Source organism: Mycena indigotica, assembly GCF_014461135.1.
Source record: "Mycena indigotica strain 171206Taipei chromosome Unknown Mind.scaff0014, whole genome shotgun sequence".
NCBI classification, from domain to species: domain Eukaryota; kingdom Fungi; phylum Basidiomycota; class Agaricomycetes; order Agaricales; family Mycenaceae; genus Mycena; species Mycena indigotica.
The window spans coordinates 257,450-277,403 of NW_023503013.1; the positions used below are offsets into that span (position 1 = coordinate 257,450).

A 19,954-nucleotide genomic window follows, 5' to 3' on the forward strand; every position below is an offset into this window, starting at 1 on the left:
CCGAGGCGGTTTATCTCTTCCATGATCATCCGAACGTGGCTGTCAAGTGAGTAGTTCAAGCTATCGAGTTTGTGCAAGACTTCCGCCACGGAGACGACTTCGGCAGCATCGTCAAAGATATCCACGCCTTGAGCCGTTGTGGGTAAGCTCAAGTTCTGCTCCAGGTGTTTGGATTCGCGTGAATGGGAAGCTGAGCAACCTCCTGTGCCAATGTGTGAATTTCGATTATTGCGATCACTCTTGTGCAGCTCTGCGGCCAACGTTGGCGGGATCTTGAATCTGAGGAAAATTCGAGGTGGGGGGTCAGCTGGAAGCTCAGTCAACTGCAACCGGCCCGGCCCGGATGTCGCGATTCCGTTCATCGGCGACTCTTGCTTGGACGTGTCGATAGATTGTTTTCTGCAGGTATAAAACTTAGCATCTCTCTGAACTTCAGCCCGAAGATAAATGATACTCACGGTTGCTTTCGCTTCCCACCCGATTTCGTATTGTCCGACCGCTTTTGTGTTCTCCCATTCTGGGGGGAGGAGCGAGCTTTTTGTGTTCTCTCATTCTGGAGGGAGGAGCGAGCTCTTTTCATCGCGCTTGTTTCGTAGTCAGATCCAGAACCCGATTCTTCGTTGGATTCAGAGTCATCGTCGTCGTCATAAACATATTGGGCTGGTTTTTTTGGACCTGCGGGTAGTAGTTTCCTCTACCGCCACTTTGATTTTACTCGCAGACCCGTTGGAAAAACGTCCATTTCGCTTCCGAACCTGCACCACCTTCGTCGTTGCACCAGCCATGCACTTACGAACGAACTTCAAGTTTGGCCGCAGCAGGTCACTGGATCCACAGCCACCCACGCAATTCTATAAAATCCGACATAGTTTCTACAATATTAATACGGTACAGGTCACGCACACTAGTGTTCGCACATGTTGAATTGATGCGCAAAGGCCTGTTCAGTATGATTTGAAACGAACGCAGTCCGTTCCTTCATGAGCAGCAACCGGAATGCCTCCGCCTCTTTCATCGTCATGACGCTCTCCGGGAACTGCTTCTTGACAAGGTCTCGAAGTTCGCGGGGCATGTGGGCGAGTGTTGTCTTGGACGACGTCGTGGACGTTGGAGATCCCGGTTTCGCATCGTTGTAGGCATCCTCCAGCGCTTCTGCTGCCCATTCTGCTTGTTGGGGCGGAACATCACTTGCAGAAACGATAGGGTCGATGGTGGGGTCCACGAGGAAGATGGCAAGGATTTTGCGATGGCCATGTTTTGTTGGGTCTGCCAACTTGAATGCCGAGACGCAGTGTTGGAAGATATTTGGCCAGGCGAGGGCGCGTCCAGCCTTGGTGGCCATTGCACCAAGATCTTGAACACATTCTTGTTCTCTGTAACGGAAAAAAAGTTATAGCTGTACTTGTCAATTCGGGAGTGACCATACCGGTCCATGCCATACAACGTTCTCATGCAGTCGCCATCGTCTTGACCATGATATTCTGGCTCATCTGTCGCAACACGGAACTGTAGGTGCGACTCGGTGATGTTTTGCTCGTCGTAGTACTGGAGGCATATCAGCCGATAATGCAAATGAAGAAACAAACACGTGCATAGATGCCAGAGGCCACTATCGATTCGTTGGTCATCCCTGCCCAATGATGAGTTCATGTTCAACGCATCAAGAAACAACACACCTTCAACGTGCCAACTACCGCCAGAATACTCAGGGCTCTCCGGAGTGAGATGAATATTGGCCAGCTTGATAATACATTGGATCGTGCGTCCACGCAAAGAAACCGGCTTGAAGCGTTCCTCCAGCTGTCCATTATATTCCAATGCTTGCGGTAGAGTCTTCGGTTGTTTGTCCCGCCACTCCTGAAGCCACGCGTCTTCATCCTCAACATCGCTTGGGCAGTCATCTTCCGGGTAGGGCTCCCCGTCGCCTCCCCAGATACACCCAATTGGCTCCAGTCGCCCCGTCTCGTCCCATGCGACACGTTTGCCCTCCGCGCGGTTGATGTCTCCCATAACGCGCTCCCACATGGGCACGAATCCAGCAATAGCATCCTCAATCACGCGATAAAGCGCCTGATGTTGTTTTGGCTGCAAGTTGTTGATATACGGCGAAAGCAGCTTGACCGCCCCAGCCTCGTCAACCGCGAAGTCGGAGGGTAGCCAGCTGAAGTCTTCCGAGATCCAATTGGAATCGTACGCCTTGATAGTTGGCGGGCGGACGGGGAGAAAGTTCTCCGGTGTGCGTGGCTCGTCTGGGAGGTAGGCATGGGTACGACCGTAGACAACGCAGTACAGCGAAGGATGCACGAGATCCAACACTTGTTTGTTCGAGTTTGGGTGCCAGTCCTTCTCATCGTCCGGAACGTCTTCGAGCAAACGAACACAGCTTTTCAGGCGCGCCAAAAGGTCATCCGAGAACAACCGATCCGAGTACCAAATGCCTTCAAAGCAGCCACGCTCAATGCCAGTCTTCTCATCTGCAATTTTGGCATAGCCGTCGAGCTCTGCTAGCACGTAGTCGACCTTCAATCCAGGTCACCAAGGTGTACTCTAGTAGAAAAAGACATACCATTTTTTCATCCACGAAGTCAGCGTCTTCAATCTCATCAGACGTTTGGCCCTTCGCCGCCTGCTCCAGCATTTCGGCGCGCCACTTGGCTCGAATCTCAGGGTCGGCAGCTTTGCGTTGCCACTCTGGCTTGCTGCGAAGCGTCCAAGACAACGCAAGAAGCACGAATTCGGGACGCTGACAACAGGTGTGATCATGAAGCCTGGAAAAGGCAGAGGGATACAAACGCACCGACAGTGGGGGGGCCCCCCACGCAATGTCGTATTGCCCAAACCCGTAAGTCTTGAATGGTGAAGGCAAAGTCCAATTCAACTTCTTGTCTGCATCGACCACCCTGCCCTCCCAACTTTTCCCCGCAGGTTTCGCTGCATAGCGGTGTCAGACACCGCTGAGAGAGGAAAACGATTGGGAAACGAACCTTGCCCCTTGGACATCGTGGATAGGGATTGTCGAAGGGCATCAAGTGCCCAGTTCGCCTGAATTTATAGCGAGATCGTGGACGTTATTAAACATCTGTCCCTCTTGACAGGAGCAAACTAATGAAAAATGATGGCTAGCGGGGACAAGTCTGGACAAGTTCATTATGCACCAGTATATTCAGCATCTATTCGTACAGCAGAGACAGACACGAGATCGTCGTAAATCCTCATGAAGAGATTATGTAGGGGTGTCTAGTAAACTATCATCATCTATTCATCTGCATCAGGACCGCAGGCGGTTGGGACCTCGAAATCCTAACAAAAGTGTCAACTGTGACTCGAGAATATAGAGAGACAAACACACATCAGTCCGTACTCCTCCGCCCCATGGCGTTCTCAAGACAACCTCAGCATCAGGTCCGAGACCCTTGGCTGCGAAGCCCTTCCACAGTGTACAGAAGTTCTCGCCGCCAGTCAGTTGTTGGTCTGCCAGAATGATCGCATTACGAGCTTCGAAGAAGCCGGGACGACAAGGCTGGAGCTTCATTCCATTTAGGACAAGCCTTTCAGCGTAATCAGTTCGCAGTTCAACAAAAAGAAGGTAAAATACGGACTGAACAGCCAAGGAATTACCGTGCTTTGGCACCAAAGGCTTCTTACCAGACCTGGGACGATAGAAATCACCCTCGGGAATGGATCCGTCTTCAAGTGGCTGAGGAGGAAAGAGAGTCGAGCTGAAGCCATGCTTGGCAATGAGACCTTGGGAAACGTGCCACAAAATTTCGGCCCAGACCTCGCCAATGGCGTGGACACCGAAATATCCAGGCTTGTCAAGTGTCTTATAAGTCGAGGGGTTGATAGTGTCGTTGAGTGAATAGGGATAATTGCGGATGCCCTGGGGCCGGTTTGCTGCCCAAGAACCCATGGCGTAGTCAGAGTAGTTCTCCGTTGAGCGAATCGTAGTTGCAAGGAAATCGCCCCAGCCTTCACCCATTCCACCGCTCTCACCGAAAGGCAAGCAGCCAGAGTTCATTGGTCCACCGGTCAGACGCGTGCTCAAACCGTGACTGAGCTCGTGAATGACAATCCCGGCCTCGAAGTCACCATCTCGATAGGGAAGTGCGGTGTTCCAGAGATACATGCGCATGCGACCATTCTGACCATCGGGAGGTGTCATGAAGTTGGCATTGTTGTAGCCTGAACCGTCTTGGGCATTGGCAATAACGGCGTCGTTCCCTTCGCCTCCACGGCCAAAGTTGTATTGCTGGAAGTTGCCGGAGACCTCGTCGAAGCCATAGCGGTAGTACAAGTCGTGAACCATGTTCGTAGTGTAGAACAGTTGCGCAACCGTAGCGTTGATGAACTTCTGTGCCTCTTCTAAAGCGTCGGGTTTCTCAGTTTCCTTGGGCTTGTAGGAGTAATCAAAGTCCTTGTCGACACCACCATCGGGACGATAGTTGGTAATGTAAGCATTCTGGCCTTCCCAATTCTCCTGCGCGAAGACCTGAATCACGTCAGTACATGGAAAGGAGTACCACTGACACAGATACACACATTATTGCCCCAAGTAGTGGTTGTATTGCGGAAGAAATCCTTAGCCTTGACCTTGACACCACGGAAAGAGGGGTCATTGGCGTATGGAAGCGAATGCCAGCCAGCGGGCGAAGCAAGTGGGTCAAAACTCTCCTTCTCGATAGAGCGTTTGCCCTCTTCAGGGTCGTTGATACCAAAGGCAAAAACGTTGTAAGTTGCAGCTTTCCCGGGCTTGGGGGTGGGGACTGCAGCATCTGAAGCCCAATCGACGACGGAGACAATGCGATGAGGGGCCACAGCGGAAACGGCAGCCTCGTACCAGTTATCCTGCATCTCAACTTCGAACTAGAGACCACATTAGAGCGTTGCACTGATTCCAGGAGTGAAAAAGCACACCTTCCAGACAAGGTTGAGGTGGATCGAATTATCTTTACCGGTAACTTGAACGTAAGCGAGTTTAGCCTTGACAGGATTGACAGTGTCGGGTACGTTGTCAACGAGAATGTAAGATGACTCGTCGGACGGTGCAAAATGGTTGCCCTCTGAATATTCCACCATCTTTGAAAGATGCGAGTCGTAGTCGCTGAGAATATCGTTGACAACTTGGTCGTTGGGAGTAGCGGCAACCATAAATTGCAAAAGTGCGGAGCGCAGATCAACGTCGAAATTGCTAGGGTACTGTGCGGCCATTCTGAGAGGGAGATGTTGGAGACGGCAGTTGGAATGATGGACGTGGGTCAAATGGTGCAGACCAGAGTCCGGTGCAGGCATCTCAGCGGCACCTCCCATGACGACTTGGCCATCTTGAAGCGAGGTATAGCGAAGTTCCATTTCGTCGGTGAGACTGTCGCAAAACTCTTGGTGGGGATGACGTAGGTCATCGTCCAACGGTAATTGCATGAGATGCGAGGGCACCGGACCAGGGTAGAACTAAAAAAGAGAGAGAAATATTCAGAGCTAGGATGCGTCGGCAGATAGGTAACATACCGAGTTGCCGTAGGAAAGGACCATTCCGTCTTTGATGTTGATGTTCATATCGCCGTCCGCGACCTCAATGCCATTGACAACTTGGCGGACGTAGACATGGGTGACGCCAGTGTTGCGGTCGGTGTATGAGTCCTTCCGGATCTTATACGAGTTGGCCTCGTTAAGCTGGTCACCAAGAATGTCCTCGACGAAGGCTTGGGCGACGACGAAGGGGTCGGTGTCTTCAACCATGCGCTTAAAGTTCTTGGTCGTGACCTGATAAGGGCTAGAGCGATATACGGCGTGGTTGTGAACGGGCCCGAAGCCGAGAGACTTGCGTTGTCGCATTGGCCCGTCGCTCACACGATGAGCAAAGACATGGCCAGCGAGCCCCGCAACTGCGAGGGACGCGGTGAAGAGACGCATGAAGAAGCGTAGGGAAGGAAAGCGTAGGATGTGGGTTCGAAGAGTGTGTGTAGCAAGATGGTGGTGGGAGTCAGGAGGCTCTGTCGCTTGCTATCGGGTATCCGACATAAAAGGCAGGTGCCGTGTGACACCGTTATGATGGAAAAGGGACACGTGCCGAGCACCGCGTCAGCACTTACGCGTCGCCAAAGCGTGTCTTCCTCGCGTTTCCCTCGTTTCCCCCATTTTTGAGTATGATACGTTGTTTGTGTCAATATTCCACCCCCCAAAACAAGCTCACCAAGGCTGTTCAGCCAGCGGCTCTGATATCTTGACTACCAACCGGTCCTTGCTCTCCAATTCCGCAGCGAAATATGCTTTCGCTCCACCCACTCCCTTCGTTCTCACCACCTCCGAGATTTGCTCGTAAGGCTCCGGCCCATCCGACCTCCTTATCGTGCATGCGAAGTCCCGCTTTTTCGTGTACACCATCAGGTCTCCGGTACTTCTGGTTATGGGATAACTGCCAGTGAAAGGGACTTGAACCTTAATCACAATGCTCTTTGCCTCGCCATGCAACTTTTTATAAGTCGCAACTGAAGCGGCTTTTGGAAGAGGCCCTTTGCTATACCCGGCCAAATTACGAGTGAGGTCTGCGTTGGAATAGCTGGCGGCGTTAGCTAGGTACGTCGGCTTGAGCGTTACAGTATTCTCTGAGGAGAAAGGTGCGCAGGTTTTCTTGTGCTTTGGCCATGAGTTCTCTGCAGAACGTCAGAAAAAACCTGCCCAAAGGGATACGATGCATACTTTGGCACTGTGGGGAGCAGTATCTTGCAATTCGACACCGTCCACAGTTTTTGAGTGGGCTTTCCTCTGACCACGGCTTTCCGCAATAGTCACAACCCTTGACTTCCCTCGGTGCTTCCTCCCCAGACCGCTTCCGGATCCATTTGGTGATCGTGGCTGTGATTTGCGGTCCGCAACTACCAAAGCAGTCTCTAGGACTGCAGTCGTCCGCATCCTTGAGGTCTATGTCGGCCCCGTACTCCATGAGTGCATCCACAGTCCCAACATGGTTGTGCTGCATGGCCCCAAAAATGGCAGTCTCAATCGACTAATGTTAACCGAAGACCCAATAAAAAAAAGCAAAGTTAACATACGGCCCCGTAACGATCCTGATGATTTGGGTCTGCTCCATTGACCAATAAAACCCTCGCCAAGTCTTCCAAGGATTGTTGAGCCATGCAGGCGTGGTCGAGAGCAGTAAAGCCAGTGATGTCGGCAATATCCACAGGAAGCCCCTTTGAAAACAGAAATTGTAGAACACCGACATAGTCTTGAGACCCCGGAGGTCCTACCACGGCTTGCACGCCGAAGATAGCTAAAGACGCATAGCCCAGCTTATAAGGAGTCTCGGTTTCTGATAAATCTGGCTGGAATTCTGCAAACGCCTGAATGACCGTCAGCATTATGCATATGGACAGACGATCTATGGCGTTACTTTGATGACATTCTCGCGGATACCAATGAACACAGTTTGGGCAAAAGGCGAAAGAAGGCGATGATCAAGGTTGAGACTTCCTGCCGCGTCACGGTTGACCAAGTTAAGCTGAGGAGTTGGGCGACAGACCTATCTGGTACAATTTTCGAAGGGACTCGCTACCTTGCTTCAAGCTGATGAACCCTGGGCGAGCGAGAATTGTCTGCATTGCAGGCGGGACGGACAAACCCCCTGTGTAGGTCATGGTCTAACGAAAGAACGCGTTGGTATTTGGGGTAACACGTGAATCCATCCTATCCGTCCAGTTTTTGATGAGTAATGGTTCGAATGAAATGTACATAGTTACAAAGAGTATACTTAGCACAATGAATAAAAACACGATGGCGTTATATTTTCGCCGAAGCATTGGGCCTATGGCGGTACGTTGCAACCCTTCTTATGAGCTGGCCAAGCTGTCTCTGGGATGTGTGGTAATTAGCGGGTATCATGAATCGAGTTCACGCACTTTGACACTGCGACGAGCAGTAATTCACCGCTCGACATCTTCCGCATCTCTTCAGCTTAGGGTCTGTCTTCCCACAGTTACCACAACGCAGCTGAGTTTCGGCATTTTCGTCCGAAATGCTCGACCCCATCTTTCGTTGAGAAATCCACTTGTTGACGATAGAAACGACTTGCGGTCCGCATTTGACGTACATGTAGCGACCAGTGAAACCGTCCGCATCTGGAATGTCCAAGTCCGCACCGTGCTCCACGAGAAAGTCTACAGACGGAAGCGCTTGATGCATCAGGGCACTGAGGAGCGAAATCTGGGTTTGAGATCAGCAACGATTCACGAAAAAAAAGTACACAGACCACACCGTAGCGATTTCTGTGGTTTATGTTCGCTCCATGCCTAAGCAGGCATCGCGCAAGTTCGAACTGCTCCTGATTGTATGTCGTAGCGTGCTGTAAAGCCGTGTAGCCATCGATACCTTCGACATTGGGTGGTGCCCCGCTCGAGAGAAGAAAGTCCAGGGTCTCCAAATGTTGCATAGCTCCGGGAGGACCACTTATAGCTCTTTGTGCGCCGAGAACAACCCATGCCGCATAGCCATGTTTGAATGGTGTTTCGGTTCCAGTTAAATCGGGGGCCGTGCCATTTTCAACCGCCTTAGAAGAAGGAAATATCTAAGCAATATGATGTGTTAGCGACTGTGGCACACCTTCCTCACGGGTTCAAGATAGCCAAAGAAAGCATTGCGAGTGAAAGAGAGGAGAGTTGTCTTTCGTCCAGCTTTGCACTTTCTACGAGAATGATGATTCATGAGACAAAAGCAATGAGCCAGACTGGAAGCAAACCTTGACCAACATATCCTCGTAGTGCTTGACCGCCATCCTTGAAAGCCCTTAAATAGCCGGGCTTCGCGATAATGGCCTCCATCTCAAGTGTAACACGCAAACCGCCAGAGTACAATCCAGACATGAAGGTCAAGAAGGAAGAAGTTAGCCTTTGCTTATGTTATATGAGCCCCTATGTTACTCAACCTGGCTATCGATGATTCAGCATTACTACCATGGCTGATCTGCCAACAACTCTGAAATTTTCACGACTAATCTATCCTTGCTTTCCAGTTCCGCCACAAAATAACCCTTCGCTCCAGTGATGCTCTTGGACCTCACTACCTCCGAAATCCGGTCATATTCTTCTGGCGCATCTTCACGATTGATTGTGCATGCCAAGTCGCGTGTTTTGCTGTACACGAGCAGCCCACTAGCCCGCAGCACCGGGTCGTCGGTGAACGGGACTTGTACTTTGACAACAAGCGACTTTCCAGTTTTCTTCGGTTCATGTGAACCGCGCGTCTGACTCTTGGAGAAGGCCTTCGCTTGAGTAGGATACCCACTTAATCCACGTCCAGTCTCTGCCAGCGGGATTGTGTGACTGTATTTTCCGTAAATCGGTTTGAGAACCACCGTTGCGTCGGAAGAAAACGCTTTGCATTTCTTTTTATGTGTCGGCCACTCTTTCTCTGTGATGTGGTAAGCAGTGGTACGGATAAGGAGGGATGGAAGAAAGAGACAGACTTGCCCTGGCATTCGCGCGAACAGTATCTTGCAACCCTGCATTTGGCGCATTGCTTCAAGTCGAAACCTTCAGGCTTCTTCCCACAAGAGTCACATGACTTGTCGAGACGAGGAAGAGCGTCTCCACCAGATCGCTTCACAATCCATTTGTTCATCACGGCAGCTACCTGCGGACCCAGTTTTAGATAAAACTGGCGACAAGTAAGGCCATCGGCTGGCACTATATCGATATCCGCGCCATGTTCCAGCAAGATATCGATAGTGGCGACAAGGTTCAGCTGCATCGTGCCGAAGAGGCTGATCTTGTTCGGACTGAATGACTAGTGCTCTCTCGTAGAACTAGAACCTACCTCGCCAAAGCGATTCAGGTGGTTTACGTTCGCTCCATGCTTCAATAGACAGCGGGTAAGATCAAGAGTTTCGCGAGGACAAGTGGTAGCATGGTGCAAAGCAGTATGACCAAGAATGTCTTGGATGTCTGGCAGCGCGCCATGGGTCAACAAGAACTCGAGAGTCTCCAGATGCCTTAGACTTCCCGGAGGACCCTGTGCGGACCGTTGAGCGCCCAGAACTACCCAGGACGCATATCCAGTACAAAATGGAGTCTCCGTTCCGGACAAATCTGGTGCCGTCCCTTGTTCGACGAGCTAGGGGCTGGTAAGCAAGCGCTCTCACTTCTGAGCATTATTACTTGTTTGACAACATCAAACATGCCCATGAATACAGCTTGTGTGAATGCAGACAGCTTGCTTATGTCCATGTTAAGACTCTCTGTGTGATGCCAATTAAGTATTCTCAAGTTGTCAATGTTGAAGTGTGGATTCACCGCGACGATACAACTCGCGCAGCGTTTGACCTCCTTGTGTCACGGAGATGAAGCCTGGCTGAGCAAGAATATCCGCCATCTGGGAAGTGACATCAAGTCCACCAGAGTGGTTGGACATTGTAGTTGAAGCTGAAGTTCGTCAACGATCACGTGCATACTGATGGGATGAGGTCTGGCATCATGAGGAGCAAGAGGGAGCAAGTCCTTCATTAGGCAAAACCAGAGGAAACCCATGAATGAATATATGTAGAAAATCTATCTGCCTTGTGAGTATAATACATAATAGTCATCTTCGACTGGCCAACGCAGCCAAAAGGATGTCATTGTCGATTTTCGCAGCCTTCAATACGAGTTGCGTGAATTTTCTCGCAAGGGCAGGCTCTTCCTCTTCCAGTTTCCTCAAATTCCGGAGGCTGAGCCTCCAAAGCACTGCAGGACGCTCTGCGACCACCGATGCGTTACGCGGCAGATTCGAGAGTGCGGACAACTCGCCAGCCAATGTGCCAGGTACCATGGACTCCTCGATTCCAGGCGCATGATCGGAGAATGAGTATTGCGCCCGCAAAGTGCCGCTCTCGATGATGTACAAACCATCCGCCGCGTCGCCCTGTCGCCAGAGAACGAGCCCTTCTGCAACTGTCACCCGCTCGAGGTACGACAGCATCGGTCGGAACTGCTCCAGATCAAGGTCGCCGTAGGATGAAAATGCTTTGACAAGGGTATTATATGGCTCAGCGGCGACTCCCAACTCAGTTGGCCGCGTTTCTAGATAGAACGACATAAAAAGTCTGAGTAAGAGACTTGAAACACTCACCGTTGGCAATCGTACGATGGCCGGCGTCCCTGAGATGGGATCGACGAGGAGAGCCGACAAACGAACCCGCCAACGACTCTTGATAAGCCAAGTTGGAGTCTTGTCTGCCAGGAATCACTATAACGCAGGTCGGGGGTAGTTCTCGTGCAAAAGATATGAACGAACCATATGGAGAAGTCTCCGATTTTTGAGACCTGAACCAAGCACGCAAATATGCGTTTTCTGTCCCTATGGTGTCGTTAATTGTCACCCATCATCCCACTCTTGTCCACTCACACTCCATAGCATCTCCAAAAGTTTCGAACAACTCGACGCCGTCTGAGCCCAGAACATCTACGCTTGCAAGTGCTCGCCCAACAGCTCCATCAGGACCAAAACCGCAGAACACCAGTGTAACATATCTGGCTGCGAGCAAACGATGTATGCGAACAAACGCCTCAGCAGCTGACAAATCCACACCGCCGACCAGGGAGAAGTCGAGGACCAGAAATCGCACTGGGTTTCGTAGCCATGAAGGCTCGCTCATGATGCCTCTTATGGTTGCCTCCACTTGTGTAATCGTCCCAAAGAAGAGGAAGCCTGAGGGTCAAGTTGGAGAGTAGTAATAAGCAAATGAAACAAAACAGACCTTGGAGTCTAAGAATCGTGGTTTGCTTTGAGACGTCACGAATATAGTCCCGCTGGGAGCTTGGCCTTCGCACGGTCGACATCGCTGTCTCGCCTGAGTGAAGCGCCCGGATGCTTGCGCGTTGTGAGTTCTCCACTACAAAGAAGAAGCCTATGGAATTCAAATCAGAAATGACCACCAATGATTCGCAAAGACTGTACAGCTGACGAGGATTCCAAACAAAACACCAATGACAAAGTCCCACACAGTCATGCAGACCATGATTAGGACGATTGTTATGTATTCCGACCTAACAACCAGTGTCAACAAATTCCCAGTGAAAAGAACGATTGCTTTACCTGTTGACCCGATGTCTCGTGTCCCACAACGCTTCCTTACACAAGTCGATACCGAGCACAAAAATCAATGCAGCTACGACCATGACCGCTACACCCCTTCAGCTTTGTACGATATGGATCATGAAACATGAAAGACTGACGAATATACGCAATGGGGCCCGTTCCAATGAGTAACATCCCCGCAGTTGCGAGAGCAAGCAGAAATCCAGCAACTCGGGTACCACCACCAACGCGATAGAAAAGTAGTCTGCAATCGTTCAGGATCAAACACTGTGAAAGACGCAGGGAGCATACGTGTTGACGTAGACAAGGTAATTTGGCACCGTCCCTAATGCCCCGGCAAGGAGATTCGAATAGCCATGGGCAACAAGCTCCTTATCGGTGTCGACATCTTCGTTGAGTGAGACGGCTATGAGCGGTGATCAGCATGCGATTTGCCAAATTCGATCGAACACACATAATGCAGGTACTACCATATCAGTCAGGTCGATAATGCAACAGGTGAAGATGAAGTACCGTTTAGAGGAGGATGTAGGATGTTGAAAAATAATCTTTAATGACGCCTAAGATGGAGTTTCTGAATGATTAGCTACTCACAGTGCAAATTGGGTGGGGATTGTATCCCATAATGGACCCCATTGTACATTCTTGAAGTCTTAATTGTCCAGTTTTAGTACTAGTGATGGGATCACAAAGCGGAAAATCAAGGACATACTGTAGTATTTGTAGAAACTGTACCAAGGTTCTGGTTGGCCGGTGTTTACCATTTCGAAGATCCATCCTTCAGAACGTAGTCGTCCAATATCAAGCCGTGCGCAGAGGACCACAAAGTAAAAGGTGAGTGGTATCGAAAGGAAGTCTGAGTCGAAGATCAACAAGAGCAGTGCAGACGTGACCAACTTACACGCAGGGAATATAAGCTGATGACGCCATCTCCAGTGTTCTGTGCCTACCCTCAACAAGATGGCAAGTGCGAGTGGTATCGTCCACAGCAAAAGACTGTGTGCGTTGAGAAAAACGAATTTGATAGTCTCCAATGATGGTGTTAAGGCGTCATCGGGGACACGAAGGGACACGGCTAGACTGGAGAGAAGATCAGATTCATGATCACAGAATGAGGAGCCCTGAACAAACCCCGTTTCAATGAGGAACACACCCACGCCACCGATACATCCGACAAGGATATGTCTCGGGAAAAAGCCAATGAGAGCGCCGAGCCGGAGGTAACCAAGAACGAAGAAGGCAAGTCCGGTCAGGATAGAGGACAGAGCAAACGCGACAATGGTCGTTGCGATGATCTCCTGGGGCCGATCAAGTCCAATATCCTGCGCTATAGAGGATGCAATAATGTGAAAAAAGGGCTGTCCGGAGCTCGCAGTCAGTGGACATCGGCGAGAAGCAAAAGAAAGACGACTTACGACAACCTCAATCATCATGCTTCCATTGGCGCCAGCGAAAGTGCTTCCGCCAAATGTGTACGTGAGTTGTGCCACCACACACGACACGAAAAACATCGACACTCCTGCAGGTCCTAGACCTTCAAAGGGAGAAGTCGCAGGGAATATGATCATGCCGTAGGAAAGACCATCGAGAATGTTAAGCAAGCATCCGAGGACAACTGCTGGGAGGGCATTGATGGACTGGGTGATGGTTGTGGCCAAGAAAGAGCTGAATGCCTTGGTGGTCGGCTTCCTTGAAGCCGAAACAGAAAGAAGAGGGGTTGATTCGGTTATGCGAACTTCGGGGCTCGTGGGAGGCGACGGAGCAAGCGACTCTTGTTCTGGTGGTGTCAAATGAGGCGGTGAAGGAGGGGTAGGTACTGGCGAAGGAGCAGGAGCATAGTGGGAAGACTGTGGACGAAGCAGGGATAGGCCGGAAGGCTGACCACGGTTCCTGGGCGTCACAGATCCGTTGCGAGAAATGGGCGATAGATCTTTGGGTGGTGAAAACATATCCATGCCGCTGAGTTGCATGGTGTTGAGACGGATGGAGTCTTGGGAGTGGGCCTGCGGAACGGTCATCGGTGTTCCAAAGCCATTCATGCTGGAAGAAAAAGAGGGCTGAAATAGACTGAATTGCTAGTTATTGCGTGAAGGGAAGTCATAGTTGCAACTGACCCTGCTCTACGTAAAGAGGACTCCTCCATCGTGCGAGGGGAGAACAACAAGGGGGCGGCGATTTCCTGAGCTGATGGTCTTCGCTGCTCATCCTCCATCGTTACCTCGGCTTAGCGTTCGAGCGAGAAGGACAGGCGAAACTCGGGCTTAGTGAGTAGAAGAGACGGAAAAATGGAGCACTTGTAGCGGTCATTTCGAAATCAGGGCAAGGTCACGCGTTCCATCAATTTTGCGAGCTTTCAGACGCGTCGACCACTATGTCCAACACAATCGCGCTGTATGCCATATCTCCCAAGCCTGTAACTCGCCATACTCACACAGACCAGTTATCCGCTCTCCAACTTTACTTTTAGGTACCAATGAGTCGATTACTCGCCATTCAGATGCCAGCTGACCTACTCATTCCAAGCACGAAAGAAGCTCAGCCTGAGGAGGACCCGTCCGTGTCGGCGCGGCTACAGCGGCTACAGAACAATTACGAAGACTTTGGCATGAGACGTACTGTCGAGGGAATTCTAGTCGTTCACGATCATGGTCACCCCCACATCCTTATGCTCCAGATCGCCAACGCCTTCTTCAAGCTGCCAGGAGAGTACCTTTTGCCAGGAGAAGACGAAATTTCCGGCCTTAAGAAACGCCTCGACGACCGGCTTGCCCCACCAGGTCCGCCTGTTGAAGGTGCAGACTGGGAAATCGGTGACTGTCTAGCACAGTGGTGGCGTCCTAATTTCGAGACTTTCATGGTACGTACCATCTTCATTGCTTCCAGACGTGATTGTGGCGATTTGAAACCGTCTCGATTTCATGCCGCTGCGAACGTTCGTTGACAACGATTCGCAGTACCCCTTCGTTCCTGCCCACATCACCAAGCCCAAAGAATGCAAGAAACTCTTTCTCGTCCAAATGCCCGAGAAGAGTACGTGTTTCCACATGACTCGCACCGTGAATAATCCAGTTTTAGAGGTCCTTGCTGTCCCTAAAAACATGAAACTTCTTGCCATCCCGCTTTTTGAGCTGTACGACAACGCTGCTCGCTATGGACCTCAGCTTTCCGCTATTCCTCACTTGCTGTCTCGGTTCGTCGCATTATCCTCGACATTCCCCGCATCTTTGACTGTTTCGCAGCTACAACTTCATATATCAGTGACCTCAGTCCTTCCACCCTTGTATTGTTATTGTACCAAATGAGCCAGAAGTCCCCTTCGATATTAACGCACGTTCGGCACCCAGAAGTCATTGGGCTCAGCTACTACAGATACATCCAATGACAGGCAATCATGCACACTAATCCGCATCCTCGTCTTGGGCATTTTGCAGCACTTTTGGAAGAGTGGATGCCTGCCACATAGTGACGCCTAGCAAGACTAGGTCCACAACTGCTGGTATTGATAGTCCTGGTTTCGCATCGAAGCGACCGACCAGCGAAGTCGAGTAGGTAGCTAGCCTGAGCAACTCGGCGACAAAGCGGAGGGTGACGGACAGCTTGTACATGCCCGCGAAGGTCTTGCTGCGGTAGTTGAGGTAGATTTGGGAGACGATTCCAGTAAAGGTGAGCGGGAAGATGAGAAACGCCGCCAGTCGCGATACGATGTTTTTCGGGTGGTCGTCTGCGGTCCGTGGTGGTAGTTGGCCTGGGAGTACATAGTACTCTTCAGGAGAAAAGAAGGAGTAAAGAGCTATGAGCGCGAGGCACAGCTGAACGCGAACAGCCCAGGACATTCCGCGATCCATCCTTTGGCTCCTCCGTTCCCGGTGCGTAGGGGGCAGAAGCCGAATAGTCGGCATTGTCATCCAACTAGCCCCTTCGGGAACAGTGACTTCGACTCGCCAGATGGTCTTGAGCATCAGTCCTGGGAGGAAAAGACGCACAGCAGCAGTGAAAGCAATCAGCCACAACAGCTCCGAGAGCCGCGAAAGAGATGGGTGGATTTCGTCCTCTTCGATCTTGCCAGCCACAACACTGGCTGCGGAAAAGAGCTTTCCCAGAGCAAGAAACACGGTGCCGGCAATGCTGATATGTGCAGTCGTAGTGCGCGTGTACCAATAACCCACGTCGAAAACTCCGACGACGAAAGATAGCACTCCACTGGGTTTGTCTGTGAACGTGGATGTTGGGAGATGATGATATGAACTCACCTTATCATGCCAATAGCGAAACGTCGACGAGGATGGGCGTCCTCGTTGAATTGGTGGCCGTATAAGCCATCTGAAGGTGGGTTACATGATGGCAATGGCATACGTTGGAATGTCGTACTCCATAGTTCAGCACTGTCGTGTGCTTGTGTCATCTTGAAGGCGCTCTTGTGATGGGCGACCCGCTCTGCTGAAGGGAACAGCTCGGTAGCTGAAAACTTAGCTGGGCTCCGTCCACTGAAAGATATCCGCCAATTGACCTCGAAATAAGCTGAGAAGGTATATCGAGTACTAAGTTCATGAAAGAGTCTTAAACATACTGGGGTCATTTGCAGAGTTTGTTGAGCCGTCCGTGCAGTTGGTGCGGGTCACAGGGATGGGTATAATATCCTATGAATTGTCAACATCGAAAGATAACGAATTGAGAATCCAGACTTTAGGTCCCGAGGAGAAGGCCCCATAACCCAGATATGGACCATACGCCCATTCCGTCTGATTGCTGGGTGTCTTGAGTTCAAGTCGGGTCTCCCAATTTCCGTTGAACAGATAAGCACGGTCACAAAGGAAGTAGTCCGGGCTCGCCCCCTTATTTTGTCCACACTAGACAGGTAGCATGACAGGATGAAGAACAAGCAGCAATCTAGACCCACTGCACTAGCTTTAAGCCGGTTATGCTCCTTGTTGAAAGCTTTCCGGTTGAAGATATGCGTCTCGTCAACTATTCTGATCTGAGTCCTGTGGTAATCACTCAGCTCCGAAGTGTCAACATTCGCAAAGACGAGGTCGATTTACCTGGTGATAACGAATGGATGCCTTTCGACAGAATGGCTTGGGTACTTTTTTATGTCAGAGACGGGCGGAAAACGTAGGCGGGAACGCGGAGCGGCTTCGGGGTCGTCTTCAGCCGAGTCGATATCATCATCCAGGTCAATGTCCGTTTCCAAGTCTTTGCTCTCGTGAATTGTAGCATCACCACATTGGTTTCTGCGATATTCATGGAACTCCAGCAATGGCATTGAGATTCCAAATGAGTCGATGGCCAGGTCAATTACACCAGGATCCTCCATATGCGGCGAGCCGAGTGGGAAACTGTAAAATGTCAACATTTGTGTGACTCGAGAAGAAAATATGTTTTACGGCCAAGAGCGAACTGGAGGTACGTCCATCTTGTTTGGGTACCACGATGAGAAATTGGAGATATAGTCCGCTAGTGAGGGTGATTTCGGAATCGCGACAAATGATGCGCGAAGGTCTGAATTCTTGAGGAAAAGTTTGCGGAAGATATGCATGGGGAGTTTGTAATTGAGTGTGGTTTTGACATGTTTGTCGGAAATATGAAGATCTCTAAAGACAATGTCGGAGTATATCGGTGTCTTTGAGAATGGACCGGTCCTCTCCCCGCTCAAGGGCAGCGTCCAGATGCTGACCGCGATGTCGAACACCTGATCGCGGTCGATGAGTGGTTGAAGAACCGCTCCTCGGGTTTTAACTTCCGAAAGCGTCTGGTTCTGGTAGACTTGGGAATGCGAGAATGTGGTCCAGTGGTATACAACTTGGCCCAAGACACCAAATAGTACCCATGCAACTGCAAGACGCACAAGAGTTACAAGTATCCAGCGAATGAGACTGCCCAGTGAGCTACGTTGGCGAGGGGGGTGAACTTCTCCTAATGGCGGTTCCTTGAGGATCATGGCTGGCTGCGCACAGATTCATCATAGTTGTGTCGTGGCGGCGTCTACGAAGATGATCGCCCAGTTCACTGCCACTGATTGACAGCTCGGCCACAAATATTGCACAATCAAGTACTGGTTCGGTGACAAGCTCTGCGCTGGAGAAGCATTCCAACTAAGTTCGAGTGGTATGTCAGTCCAATGGCTCATGGTGTAACTAGACAACCCGTGTGAGACCTCAATTTTTCTGCATGTGTCACGGTGCACGTGCACATGAGTGTCACACTCCACTCGTTCTGACTCGTTCCAACTTCCATGCCAGTAACGCGGCGGCAGGCTGCTAGAAAATTGACCCAGAATGAAGGCTCATGCTCGGGTAATAACATAGTGGATGGTTTGAACAGGGTCAAAAAGCCTCAACTGTTTGGCCAGGCAGTGAACGGCTCTCATAACCTATACGAAACGGAGAACCAAAGGAATATCACCAGTCGTCCTGGCGCGTCAGTACTGACCCGACCTCGCCTGATCAGTCTCTCACCGTCTGGGAGTGTTCTCTCGTCAGTAACTGGCGAAACGTCGAGTGAATTTGAGGACGCCTCTCACAGCTGCTCCCGGAAAGTTCAGAAGCAGGTATGCCGAATTCAGACCCTACCTACTCAGCTTGATCGAGCACAATCGTGTTTGACTCTGACAGCCCAAACGCAAGACACTGCACATTAAAAAAGAAGAAGAATGTGAATTGGGGAGTATCCCAACACGCAACACCAAAAGCTTTACTCGTCGCAAAAAAGAGTCACCCGAGGTTAGCGGTTTTTTTAAAATCCACACATCATGCTCATGAGGTCGAGGATAGGACGGAATTCATTGGGCAAGGCGCTTGAAATCCGATAACGCCAATAAAGAACTTGAACTCAGCCAGCTCCGCTCGAACATTGGCATCATAAGGGGCGAGAACAAACAGCTACATGAACAGATTCGGCAGCTCCAAGAGCGGCTCAATCGTCACCGAGAAATCAACCCAGCTGTATTCGACCAGAACGTTGACGAAGTGTCTGTCACCGAAGTCAGGGCTCAACTCGAAATGCTTAACTACTTATTGGACCATTTCTCTTCATCGCTTCGTGCTACTGCTCATGACGCAGCGGCCTCGAGTACGGCTCCCAACAAGACTCATATTCCACTTTCCTCGAACTACAAACTATATCAAGATCGGCAGTCGAGGCTATGCGAGGCACTATTTGCCTATGGTGAACGGATGGATTATAGTGGCATGATTGTCGATGCAATTCTACATCATCTGCTTATTCTCCAGCTCAACTTTCTATACTTCTCTGGAGATGTCCTTGCTAAAGCCTTTGACCCGGGTAACCTCCTCTCTGACATACTCAAGATTCTTGACAAAACAGGTGCATTTTTTTCTTGACAAATGGTCACTTGGACTGAACATCTGGCCACAGAGTCGTGGTCTATTGCTCAACGATGGTCTTCATTCGTTGCATTAGCTGCCGCAAACGCCGAAGCCCCCTTCGTTCGCAAACACAACCAGATCGTTGATGAAGCAAAAGCCGACTTGACACAACTTATCCTGGAACTCTTCGCCATTCAGCACAGACTGCCAGTAATGGACTTCGAACCTTTGCGATCGCATATCCTCACTCAGCTAGCGGATATTCACAAGCTCGCAATGCAACTTTGCCTCACATTGCGTGGCGATTTGCTTACTGTGCGTGCCAACGTCGAGTGTCCTAAGCCCTCTCCAACGTTTGGTAATTTCCCTGCGTACAATCCCGAAGATATGGCTATCCACTGGCCTAACTTGGGCGAGCGACCGGGTGACGAGCTCATCAGTGTGATTCATTTCGGGCTTACAAAAAGAAACTCATCAGGAGAAATGACCTTCATAATGAAGCCTCGCGTTCTCACTATTTCACTGATCCAGCGTTTTTCAGAAGGAATCACATTTTAACGGCA

At 50.5% G+C, this 19,954-nt stretch overlaps 8 protein-coding genes across 8 annotated transcripts; 2 read left to right on the top strand and 6 right to left on the bottom strand.

The window, feature by feature from the left end:
• Positions 1-904: 904 nt before the first annotated feature.
• On the bottom strand, positions 905-3,000 carry MIND_01297900 (uncharacterized protein; the record flags this gene model as incomplete). Its single annotated transcript, XM_037369440.1, has 7 exons — positions 905-1,373; positions 1,427-1,545; positions 1,587-1,630; positions 1,677-2,520; positions 2,567-2,743; positions 2,798-2,931; positions 2,985-3,000. The coding sequence occupies 7 exons, from the start codon at positions 2,998-3,000 to the stop codon at positions 905-907; spliced, it is 1,803 nt and encodes a 600-aa protein (XP_037213938.1).
• Positions 3,001-3,255: 255 nt separating this feature from the next.
• Positions 3,256-6,135, bottom strand: MIND_01298000 (Extracellular metalloproteinase; the record flags this gene model as incomplete). Its single annotated transcript, XM_037369441.1, has 7 exons — positions 3,256-3,300; positions 3,350-3,548; positions 3,600-4,489; positions 4,540-4,863; positions 4,915-5,448; positions 5,506-5,990; positions 6,090-6,135. The coding sequence occupies 7 exons, from the start codon at positions 6,133-6,135 to the stop codon at positions 3,256-3,258; spliced, it is 2,523 nt and encodes an 840-aa protein (XP_037213939.1).
• A 51-nt stretch (positions 6,136-6,186) lies between these two features.
• MIND_01298100 (uncharacterized protein) lies at positions 6,187-8,767 on the bottom strand (the record flags this gene model as incomplete). Its single annotated transcript, XM_037369442.1, has 9 exons — positions 6,187-6,650; positions 6,697-7,003; positions 7,050-7,340; positions 7,391-7,470; positions 7,520-7,621; positions 7,977-8,199; positions 8,246-8,542; positions 8,596-8,673; positions 8,732-8,767. 9 exons carry the CDS (start codon positions 8,765-8,767, stop codon positions 6,187-6,189), a joined length of 1,878 nt encoding a protein of 625 aa, XP_037213940.1.
• Positions 8,768-8,941: 174 nt separating this feature from the next.
• Positions 8,942-10,401, bottom strand: MIND_01298200 (uncharacterized protein; the record flags this gene model as incomplete). Its single annotated transcript, XM_037369443.1, has 5 exons — positions 8,942-9,402; positions 9,462-9,759; positions 9,808-10,104; positions 10,149-10,228; positions 10,284-10,401. 5 exons carry the CDS (start codon positions 10,399-10,401, stop codon positions 8,942-8,944), a joined length of 1,254 nt encoding a protein of 417 aa, XP_037213941.1.
• A 168-nt stretch (positions 10,402-10,569) lies between these two features.
• Positions 10,570-14,278, bottom strand: MIND_01298300 (Sulfate transporter family protein; the record flags this gene model as incomplete). Its single annotated transcript, XM_037369444.1, has 16 exons — positions 10,570-11,048; positions 11,098-11,214; positions 11,263-11,325; positions 11,374-11,676; positions 11,726-11,875; positions 11,926-12,014; positions 12,064-12,151; positions 12,204-12,310; positions 12,358-12,472; positions 12,521-12,532; positions 12,580-12,614; positions 12,661-12,718; positions 12,779-12,922; positions 12,968-13,146; positions 13,198-14,133; positions 14,181-14,278. 16 exons carry the CDS (start codon positions 14,276-14,278, stop codon positions 10,570-10,572), a joined length of 2,973 nt encoding a protein of 990 aa, XP_037213942.1.
• Positions 14,279-14,437: 159 nt separating this feature from the next.
• MIND_01298400 (Cleavage and polyadenylation specificity factor subunit 5) lies at positions 14,438-15,327 on the top strand (the record flags this gene model as incomplete). Its single annotated transcript, XM_037369445.1, has 6 exons — positions 14,438-14,457; positions 14,507-14,533; positions 14,590-14,923; positions 15,021-15,096; positions 15,142-15,256; positions 15,306-15,327. The coding sequence occupies 6 exons, from the start codon at positions 14,438-14,440 to the stop codon at positions 15,325-15,327; spliced, it is 594 nt and encodes a 197-aa protein (XP_037213943.1).
• Positions 15,328-15,464: 137 nt separating this feature from the next.
• On the bottom strand, positions 15,465-18,004 carry MIND_01298500 (uncharacterized protein; the record flags this gene model as incomplete). Its single annotated transcript, XM_037369446.1, has 8 exons — positions 15,465-16,266; positions 16,317-16,386; positions 16,435-16,584; positions 16,634-16,703; positions 16,749-16,913; positions 16,964-17,048; positions 17,106-17,402; positions 17,451-18,004. 8 exons carry the CDS (start codon positions 18,002-18,004, stop codon positions 15,465-15,467), a joined length of 2,193 nt encoding a protein of 730 aa, XP_037213944.1.
• Positions 18,005-18,341: 337 nt separating this feature from the next.
• Positions 18,342-19,949, top strand: MIND_01298600 (uncharacterized protein; the record flags this gene model as incomplete). Its single annotated transcript, XM_037369447.1, has 5 exons — positions 18,342-18,359; positions 18,416-18,613; positions 18,678-18,785; positions 18,837-19,389; positions 19,441-19,949. The coding sequence occupies 5 exons, from the start codon at positions 18,342-18,344 to the stop codon at positions 19,947-19,949; spliced, it is 1,386 nt and encodes a 461-aa protein (XP_037213945.1).
• Between the last annotated feature and the right edge of the window lie 5 nt (positions 19,950-19,954).